The sequence below is a fragment of the Belonocnema kinseyi genome, chromosome 5, assembly GCF_010883055.1.
Source record: "Belonocnema kinseyi isolate 2016_QV_RU_SX_M_011 chromosome 5, B_treatae_v1, whole genome shotgun sequence".
Taxonomy (NCBI): domain Eukaryota; kingdom Metazoa; phylum Arthropoda; class Insecta; order Hymenoptera; family Cynipidae; genus Belonocnema; species Belonocnema kinseyi.
The window spans coordinates 87,622,904-87,634,118 of NC_046661.1; the positions used below are offsets into that span (position 1 = coordinate 87,622,904).

Below are 11,215 nucleotides of genomic sequence, written 5' to 3' on the forward strand. Positions count from 1 at the left end.
ATATTTGACAACATTTATAACGGACTGTTATTTGATTATTTGATATAAAAAAAGGAGACATCGAAAAACCTGGTTTCTTGACCCGGAGAACCTGGAAAAGACCTTGAATTTTTTCTCCTAGGAATCGCTGGGCACCATGCCTGATAATATAAAAGATTTTAAATATAGTTAAGCACTCAATTTAATATGTAGAAACTAGCACAGGCCTCACAGACAGGTCCCTGTATCCCCTATTGTACCCTATATTCAGTTGAGTCAAGAGCTTTTGATTTGAAATATTTCAGGGAATTTTAAAAGATTCCATGCTATTTTTTTGTTTAATATCATTAATTTGAAGGTATTTCGATACGTTTCAAATATTTTAGGATAAATACTTTTTTTTTAATTTCTCAAGAAATGTAACGATTTGAAGGACCTATATGGTTTTAATATATTTAGAAAGACTTTAGAAGATTTCCGAGGATTTCAATGTTTTTAAGGGATTTTAAAGCTCTCAAGATATTTTAATAAATTTGCCAGAATTTCAGGAAATGTTGCCAGATTTCATAAAATTTCACGGGATATAATAATACATGGGTCATTCTAAAAGTTTCTGGAATGAGATTGTAGAAACGGTCACGCGCAAATATTGTTTTTTTTTTTTTAAGTAATATAAAATGTCTTTAAATGACAGTCAAAGTATGCACAACTGTACATCTGTTAGTGAAGACTATTTTGAAAAGTTATAATACAGATTGCGTTTAAAAAATTGTTTTTTTTTATTCATTCCGGGAACTTTCAGAGTGACCTACGTATTTTAATGGTTTTTAAAGAATTTATTGAAGAAAGGTAAGGTATTTCGTAGGATTTCTAACATTTGAATTGTTTGGAAAATACCCTGAATTCTCATTAATTTATTCTGAATTCTTTTGACTCTTAAAAAAAATTAATTTATAGGAATTCTTCTAAATGTATTCAATTCTACTTAATTCAAATGATTTTTAAAAAGATTTTATTTAACTGATCCTGAGGATTAATTAATAAATTGATCAAAGGATTTGAATATCAGGGTGGTCGGTGAACCGGAAAACCGGGATTTTTTTGAGACCGGGAAAAACCGCGAAATGACAGTGCATTTTTTTGACACGGGAATTTGACAAATTTGTAGAAGGAAAATCGGTCCACGTTCGATTTTAACCGCTTTTAAATAATTAGTGGAATTGTTATATTTTCAATTATGCTATTATTTAGCTTACAATGCGTAATTCAAAATTTTTTTATTTTAAAAATTTTAAATTAAAAGTTTTTATTTCTAAGCTTACATTTTTGATTTATAGAATGAGTAAATGCTATCTTAAAGACTTGAACAAATAAAAAATTAAAGCCTTTGATGTTGAAAATTTTGGATAAAAACATTTTTATTTGATAAATAAATGTTCTTAATGTATCTGTACTTTAAGTAATAAAAAATAAACAAAAACGATTTGACAAAACGATTTTAAATTAGTTCAAAATTTAAGAATTTTCAGATTTTAACGTTAAAACTTAAACGATTTCAATTTGAAAGTATTAGTCAATAAACAAATGTGAACGTGTGACTGAAAGTTTATAGACTATTTTCAACTTTAAAATAACTTCATAATAGTATATTCTTAATTAAAGGATTTGATTAAATTTAAAATATTCCTTCCGTCTAAAATATTCAACTTTTAACACATTCAATTTGAAATCTTTTAATTAAAAAAAAAGAGTAATTATTGAATGTTTAGCAATATTTGAATTTTTATTTAAGACAAGTCAATTGAAACGAAATATTTCAAAGTAAAGAATCTTTAACTGAATTGTTTGACCTAGAAAACCGAGAATCGTTAAAATTTCGAACAATTTTAATTTTTGTATTTGAAAAATGCTTAATTGGTAAGTGAAATTTTTAAATTTTGATGTATAATTTACAAATTAACATTTGTAGAAAAAATGTGAGTAATTTTAAGACATATTTAGGAGTTTTAAATTGATTAAAAATGATCATGCAAATTTTAGAAAATTTTCTTAAAATCTTCTAGAATCTTTGTTCAAATTTTTTTTAAATCTTTGAAAAACTTACTAAATATTCTCTTAAAATAATTTTTCACAATGAAAAGTTATTTTGATGCTTTCCAAGGATGTTTAAACTATTTAAAAAGAAAATAATTGAATTTTCTAATTTAAGAAGTTTTCAGTTAAAATTTGTTCAATTTTTGAATATTTGATGTTTTAAGCTTAAAATTCCTTAAAATTATATAATTTTGAAAATTTTAAAGTTCATTGATTGATTTTTTAGTTTAGAGCATTGAAAATGATAACGTGGATTTATCTTTTTTTATACTGGAAAAGTCAGTACCTTCAATTTTATGCGCGTAAATTATTGAGCATTTGAATACAAAATTTTTTAATTAAAAACTTTTAAATTTCTATTTTAAAAGTTCAAAATATAGCAGTTCCACTTTGAGTGCTTTAATTTAAAGCTCAGTTTTTATTACTTCGAGTGAAGAATTTTCTAGCTTTATTGTTCCATTTTTTAAATTTCATTGACCGTGAAAAATGTTTGCGAACCCGGAAAAAACCGGGAAATGACCGGAAATTTATTTCGTCGATTAAAACGCTCACTCTGAAATATTTTAATGTATTTTTTCAATTGCCTTGGCATTTTCGAGATTTTAAAAAAATTTCAAGATTTTCAAGTTTTAAAAATATTTTAGGTTGTTTTAAAAGTTTAGAACTAAATTTTGAATGGATTTGAGTAATTTAATGGGATTACAAAGGATTTGAAATATTTGTAGAAATTTTAAGATTTCTATCACTTTTTTTTTATTTATGTCAAAAGTTTGAAGAAATTTTAAAAACTTTGAAATAGTTGATGATATTTTAAAAGATCCCAATTTTCCCTGAAATCTTTTGAATTTTTCTAAATTCATACAATTTAATGAATTTTTAACAAGTTTTTGTTGAATTCATCTTAAAGTCTTTAAAAATCACATTAAAATCTTAGGAATTTCATTCGAATCTTTTGAATTATCTTTAATTTTTCTAAATTTATTTCAAACATACTCAATTTAATGCATTTTTCATATTTTAGCATTGTTTTCAATTCGCTTAAATGGTTTTTAAATTCAGCTTGATTTTTATGGCTTTTTATCGAATTCTTCTCATTTCCCTTAAATTCCTGTGAAATTCCCTCCAATTTTACTGTCATTCCTGAATTCTTTTAAATATTTGAGCATTCTCTAGAATTTTTTGAATTCACTTGAATTCTTCTAAATTTACTCAATTCTACTTCAATCGTAGGATTTTTTTTGGTTTTTAAAAGTTCTTATTTTATTGATCCTAAATTCTTTTAACCTCACCCTGAATTCTAAGGCATTTCATCAAATTCTTTTGAATTCCCTAGAATTTTTTGTTTAATTCAACTTGAATTTGTATGCATTTCACCTAAATTTTCTCATTTACCTCAAATTCCTCTAAATTCATTCCAATTGTACGGAAATCAATTGGTTTTTTTTTAATGAAAAATTTTTCCCAATTCATTTGAATTCTTTTGAATTTAACTTGAATGGTTTCAAAGTCTTATGAAGTTTACCTGAATTTGTTACCTTTTGAGCGCGAAAAAGTTGCAAAAATTACCCTTTGGCCCTATATTTTATCCCATGGGGACTGTGAGGCCTGCTAGCATGATATTAGTTAGCTACATCTCAAATTCAATACAATCTCTTGACTTTGTTTTCCAGACAAGGACGTTCATCGTTCGTCGCAAGACAACGCACGTAAAAGGTCCCAGGATCGACTTACACACACCGTCCGACACGGAGAGCGACTCAAACACAATGGCACGCGGACGCGAAGCTTCCGGAAAGACGAGCGCTGCCGGCGCCGGTGCCGGTGGCGACAAGGTCAGTAAAAAGACGAAAAACCGCTTTTGCGACGAGTGCGAAACTGAAACCGAGAAGGGGGTGGACATGTTTAGAATTCACCGAACGGGGCGCACAGTCTGCAAAGATTGCTGGATTCGAATGGATCCCGACAAGGACACGCGCAAGAACAAGCGCAAGAGGAACGCGAGTGAAAATATCGATCCGAAAACGTGCAAAGTGTTTTTAAAGGACATTACTTCCAACAGCCAGGAACCGAAACCATATCGCGTCGACAAATCCGAGGATGGTAAACTCGTTTACACAATCACGGACGACAGTTCCGGCAGCGAGAGCCGATCGAGTACAAAAACAAAGGCCCAGCTGAAACAGCTTCCCGAGATGAAGAAACTTCCCGAGACGAAGAAAATTGCCGAGACGAAGAAAACTGCCGAGACGAAGAAAGTGGCTGAGACGAAAAAAGTTGCCGAGACGAAGAAACTTGCCGAGATCAAAGAACTTCCCGAGATAAAGGAAGCTCCGAGAAGAGGTCGACCTGCCAAAAACAAAGAGGTTGCCAAAGCAAAAGAGGTTGCTAAAGCGAAAGAGGTTCCAAAAGCAAAGGAGACTGCGAAAATAAAAGAGGTAGCGAAAGCGAAAGAGCCGACTCGTGTAATATCGAAAAGAACTCGCAAAGCCAGCAATGTGGCTGTTGAAACTTCCGATGACGATAAACCAATAGCGAGTAGGGTGGAAAAAGCTGAAAGCACGGAGAAAAATGAAAGACCGAAGAGAGGCGGAAAAGTGGAGAAGCAGGAGAAAGTTGAAGAGGTTGAGGAAGAGAAGCTCAAGGAAAAGCCGGCAAGACGACAAAGAGCCAAGTCTGAGAAACCGGCTCCTGTGGCTAAAACGGTTCCAGCGGCTAAAACGGCTCCTGCGGCTAAAACGGTTCCTGCGGCTAAAACGGTTCCTGCGGTTAAAGCAGCTCCGGTGGAGAAGTCAACTTCAGTTGAGAAACCAGATCCCGTGGAGAAACCAGCCCCCGTAGAGGAGTCAATTCCAGTGGAAAAACCAGAAGTGGAGAAACCAGATCCGGTGGAAAAGCCAGCTCCGGTGGCTAAATCAGATTCCGTGGAGGAGCCAACTCCAGTCGAGAAATCAGGATCTAAAAGGCTAAAACGAGCAAATGGCAATCAGAGTTCGGACTCGGATGTTCCAAAAACAAAGCGAAGTAGAAGCAGTTCCGTGGAGTCTGTGGGTAGCACCAAGGCGACAAAATTGGCGACTCGGCCAGTTCGAAAGGCGAGAATTCGAGAGGACAGTGAGTCAGCTCACAGTGAAGACTCGTCGCAAACGGAGGATCTTGTAAAAAGAAAAAGGAGCGGACGAAGTAATTCTGTCGTTTCGGCGGGTTCGGATGCCACCTCGCCTTCCGCCAGTTCGAAAAAAGGAGGCAGGAGTGTTGTCAAGGCGGAGAGTCCGAAATTCAAAAGTCCCTCGTCGATTGTTCCGAAGCCGAGTGTTGCCAAAAGAGGAAAGGGACGGCCGAGGAAGGAGGAGGTGTTTGAACGAACTTCCTACATTTGTGCGGCCTGTGAAAGTGATTTTATTGACTGCAAGGAGTACGGTGTGCACCAGGAGTCGCATTTGAAGATTATGAAGATTATACTTGAGAGGGTGATTGTTGAAGAGAAGGTGATTGTTGACGAGAAGATGATCGTTGAAGAGACGCCGCTTGTTGAGGAGAAGGAGAAGGAGCCGAGTGAAAGATTGGCGCTCGTCGAGGAGGAAGCTAAAGACGCGAGTATGGAAGAGGGCGAGGTGATTGAGAAAAGTAAGGAGCCCGAGGAAACAAATGGAGAGGCTGAAAAGTCCGGGGAGAAAGTGTTGGCTCTTGAAGAGAAAAAATCAGTTCAAGAGACGATAGAGCCGATTGAGAAGGAGAAGGAGGGGGCGAGAGAGGTGGAAACGAAGGATTTGGAGGAGGATAAAACCGTAGAAAAGGACGATAAAGCCGAACCAATCAAAGATCAATCCGAATCAGTCAAAGACACTGAATCAATTAAAGATGCGGAATCTGCTGATCGAGTGGAAGCAGCACCGGAAGACAAGACTGAGGAGGAAAAGAGTCAGGACGAGGATTCTCAGTCGCAGGATGAAGATCGTGAGAATCTTGAGGATCTTCTTCAGCGAGAAGAGCTTCAGGTGATTGACGAAGTTGCCGACTCGGCGAGTTCCGCGGTCGATCCTGACGAGGAGGTAGACAAGGAGGTTTTAGAGGATAAGGAAGTTTCCGATAAGGAGATTTTAGATAAGGATGTTTTGGAGAAGGAGATTTTAGAGAAGGGCGAATCGATTGAGGAGGGAAGTCAGGAGGATTTCAAGGTCGACTATAATGAAGGTTCGCAGGAAAGTGGTGTCGAATTGACGACAGTGGAGCTTGATGCTGAACCAGCTGAGAAGGAAGAATCTTTGGAAAAGGAAGGGGCAAAAGTACCTCTTGAGGCAGAAATTGCAGAGAAAGAGGACGCGGCAAAAGAATCTGTAGTGGAAGAAATTAAAGAGAAAGAAGAGGCGGCAAAAGAAATGACAGTGGAGGAAGAAATTGCAGAAAAAGAAGACGCGGCGAAAGAAGACGCGACAAAAGAAGACGCGGCAAAAGAACCTCTGGAGGCAGTGATTGCGGTGAAAGAAGACGCGGCAAAAGTACCTTTGGTGGAAGAGATTGCAGCGAAAGAGGACACAGCAAACGAATCTTTAGCGGAGGAAATTGCGCCGATAGAATTAGTGAAAGATTCAACAGAATCGCCAGTGCAGGAGGAAAATTCCAGCAAGGAATTGAATGCTGTTGAAATTTCCCGACATTCCACACCGACAAGGGACGAGGTTGAGATTCCGATTATCGACAATGAATCGGAGAAGCCAGCCGAGGCAATGGAGGTGGCTCAAGTTATCGAGAATCCAATTGAGACAATTGATTTTACCGAGGACATCATTCAAACGGAAGAAATTGCCGAGGATGAGATAATTGGCGATGATCTTTTTGAACATTTGCCCCAGGTGATTGCCGATGTTGTTCAAAATGGGCTGGAAGTCGAGAATCCTGGTGAAGTTGTTGATCAGATTATCAGTGAAGTACAGATTGAGTCGGAAATTGTCGAGGACATCACCACGGAAATTGTGAAAGAGATTGAGACGTCGAGACTCGAAAATGAAGAAAACGCGCTGGCAGATGAGAACGCGTTGGTAAATGAGAACGCGCTGGCAGATGAGAATGTGCTGGCAGATGAGAACGCGTTGGCAGATGAGAACGCGACGGCAGAAGAGGCAGTGACGGAGGTTCTTCAGGAAGTTTTCGATCTCGCGACAACGGAAGTGGAGAAGGAGACGGTGAAAGCGACTGGCTATATTCCGTCGCAGGATCTTGAGGAGATATCCAATGACGGTTTAAATGGAGATGACATGCCAATTTTGGATACGGACGAGTCCAATTTGTGAGTTTGAAATTTAAGAAAGAGAAAAAAAAAGCGCGCGCGATTCGTCTTTCTCTGTACATTGTAATTCTCGAATCTAGACTCTGTGAAAGTTTTTTGGACGTGGTTTTTTTTTTTTTTGTTTTTTTTTTCTTGAGGGAAAGATCAGATTTTATATATACGTGTAATGATATATGATGATATATGCACCTAACATATACATATATATATATAAAATATACGTAGATTATTCAACAAACAAACAAACAGAAAAAAAGTAAGAAAGAAAGAAGGTATGTCTAAAAAGCTGAAATTGTTGTTTAATGATAAAAAAAAAATAATAATAACGAGATTCGATTTCTGGCCAGCGGAATAATAATTTTTGGAAAGAATTGTTATCAAGTCTTTCCGTTATAATGATAGCAAGAAAACTTAGAGTTAAGAGATTTCATATTCTATAAATTCGTTTTTATTTACCACTTTGGATGTAAATAGTATCATGGCATCCTTGCACACCTCCGAATTCTTGGTTTATAAGTTGTTTTTTTTTCTGTCTTTCGTATGAAAAAAAAAAAAGAAAAAGAAGAAGCAGAAGAAAATATGGGATCGGATGAATTTGAATTTGGTTTGAAAGAGCCGAGAATGGAGAGAAATGTATGTAATTAAAGTACAAAGTGTTTGTACGCCCTTGAAATGCATGTAATAAAAATGTAAGTAATGTGATTTCTCTATGTTTGTTGAATAAGGAGTTAAGAGAGTCAAAAACTTGATAATATTCAATTATCGAAACAGCTTTTTTCATTTTTTCTTTTTAAATTTTAGAATCAATTAGTACTTTGTGTTTTTTTTTTTATTTGAAAATTATGTTTTTAAAAAAGTTTTTTTTTGTTAGTCGCGAATCTTCAAAATGATGGTGCAATTACATTTTTCGAGTCGAGGTTTTTTAAAATTAAAATTGATTCGTCTTTTTCTTTTTTTGGTATGATTTTACAAAAATCGGGTGTGTCTATTGAAAGTAAATTGAATATTCATTCCAAAAAGAAAAGAGAATAATTAAAAAATAAGGTGATAAGTTGAATACTCGGGATCAAAATTTTTGACTTTATCGGATCTAAATTCTTGAGCTTTTGTGTTTTTGTAATATAACTTTTGTGTTTGAAATTAGTTGTAGAATTAGATTAATTAATTTTATTTCGATTGAAATAACGCAACTACTTACAAAGTGATTCTACTTAATTAAGTGAAGAAGAAGAAGATCGTAGCACTGGAATATTGCATAAATAAAATTAAAAAAAAAAATTGTGGTGAGCGTATTGTGTTAGTTTTGAAGAAGTAAATCAATCAATCAATTTCTCGCTTCACTAGAAATTTCATAATCTGATTTTACCTGCATTATCTTGGAAATTGTGACGAATCCGATCATACATAATTTTATGTAGTATTAATCTTAGTATTTAACGCTGACAATTCTGTTAAGTATTTCGCGAGTTTTATATCATTTTTGTTGACGGTGCTGCACAAATATACAGTTAAGTCCATGATTTTTCGCTCTTTTCTTTTTTCTTTTCACGACATCATCAAATTATCATCTGGTTCATCATTCTCGATGTTTTTTATTTCTTCCACAGGCATTGAGTTGCATTTTCAGGGTGGCGACTTGACTGGGAAACCGGAAATTTACTCCTGATGACAGTAAAATTCAAGTTATTATTATTTTAATAATTTAATCAATATTTTAAATTGATTTCTACTTTATCTACAGTCGTAGGGTTTTCAGATTATCTCAGTTTAATCATAATTTATTATGTAATTTTTATTTATTTAAAAATTTAACTGGTTGAAATTGCAACTGTTTCGTTGAAAATACACATTTTTTGTTTAAATTGATTTTTTTTTGTAGAAAATTATCTTTTTATTTGCAAGTTAATGGGTTTTTTTTCTTATTTTCGGTCAAAAATTCAAGTATTACAGTCTCTGATTTGTCAGATTATCTCAGTTTAATCATCATCAATTATGTAATTTTTATTTATTTAAAAAATTAATCAGTTATTTGAAAATTGATGTATTTTGTGAAAAAATCGCCTTTTTTTGTAGAAAATTGATCTTTATGTTTGACAATTCATCAATTTGGTTAAAAATTTATATTTTCTTGTTGAAAATTCAACAATTTAGATAAAAATTGTTCTTTTTTAATTAAAAATTCAACTATTTCGTTGAAAATACACCTTTTTTTTTGTTTAAAATTGATTTTTTTTTGGTAGAAAATTATCTTTTTATTTGCAAGTTAATGATTTTGTTTAAAAATTTTTCTTTTCGGTCAAAAACTCAAGTATTACAGTTAAATATTTATCATTTAAGTTGCAAATTAATCTTTTAGATTGAAAATAAAATAAAATTGTAGAAATTAATCTTCCCGCTTGAAAATTAAACATTTTTGGTCAAAAATGTATATATTTTAGTTAAAGATTCAGAATTTTGGTTAAAAATTCATTTTTCTGGTTTGAAATTCATAACTCTTTTTTAAAGAATATCACTGTGGTGGAAAATCTAACTATTTTTTTTAATTCGTATTTTTGTTATTGATAAAAGTTAATTTTCTAGTTCAAAAATCAACAATGTGGATAGAAAATGGTATTTTTAAATTAAAAATTCCACTGTTTTGCTGAAAATACATGATTATTAATATTATTATTATTTTGCTGTTGAAAATTCAACAATTTTTAGACAAATTTGTCTTTTTAATTAAAAATTCAACTGTTTTGTTGAAAATACACATTTTTGGTTCAAAAGTGATTTTTTTGGGAGAAAATGATCTTTTTATTTGCAAGTTAGGAGTTAAACTAGTTGTTTGAAAATTTACGTACTTTGTGAAAATTTCGCCTTTTTTTGTAGCAAATTAATATTTATGGTTGAGAATTCAATAAAACCATAGTTTTTTTTTTTAATTCACCTCTTTGGTTCAACATTCATTTTTTGACTAAAAATTTAATTATTCAATTTTTGGTCGAAAAATTATCTCTTTTGGTTGAAAATTCATCTTTTTGGTAAAAATTAATCTTCTCGGTTAAAAATAAAAGTTTTTGGTTTAAAATAAAGTTTCTAGGATTTGTTTAATAGATTTCCATTCGAGAAAATAATTTAAAAATTTTTTTAGTATCGTAAAAGATTCTAAGGAATTTTAAAATTAATTTTAATAATTTGAAGGGATTCCCGAAGATTTTAGGGTATTTTAAAGGATTTTAAGGAATTTAAAATTAATTTTAATAAATTAAGGGGGTTCCAAAAGATTTTAAATATTTTTGGGGTATTTTAAAAGTTCTAAGAATTAAAAAAAATAAAATTAAAAAATTTATAGGTGTTCCAAAGGATTTGAAAGATTTCAGGGTATTTTTAAAAATTTCAAGTAATTTTGTAAGAGCTTCAAAAATGTCAAAAGTATTTAAGATATTTTTGGGTATTTTAAATTTTCTAAAGAATTTTAAATAGATTTAAATATTTTGAAGGCATTTAAATGGATTTAAAAGATTTTAGGGTATTTTAAAAGGTTCCAATGAATTAAAAATAATTTAAAGGAATTCCAAAAGGTTTTACAGATTTAGGTGTGTTTTTGAAAAATACAAAGAATTTTTAAGAGCTTTGAAATGTTAGTGAGGATTTGAAATATTTTTGAGTATTTCCAAAAGATTTCAAAGATTTTAAAGGGTATTTTTAAACAATACAAGGAATTTGCAAAAGCTTTAGAAAGTGTTATAGGATCTTTGAGGATCTGAATTATCTTTCTGTATTAAAAAAAAAACTCCATTAAATTTTCAAAAGTTTCAAAAGTTGAGGAATTCCTCAAAATTTAATTTTCAACTTTTTAATATTGATGAAAATTTA

At 32.3% G+C, this 11,215-nt stretch overlaps 1 protein-coding gene across 1 annotated transcript in view; it reads left to right on the forward strand.

The window, feature by feature from the left end:
* LOC117173492 (microtubule-associated protein futsch-like) overlaps window positions 1–8,877 on the forward strand; it is a 42,973-nt gene extending 34,096 nt beyond the window's left edge. Inside the window, exon 4 of the mRNA XM_033362105.1 lies at window positions 3,744–8,877. Within this exon, the coding sequence (XP_033217996.1) occupies window positions 3,744–7,361 (3,618 nt within the window). The 3' untranslated portion in view covers window positions 7,362–8,877. The remainder of the gene's footprint in view (window positions 1–3,743) is intronic.
* Window positions 8,878–11,215: the final 2,338 nt, after the last annotated feature.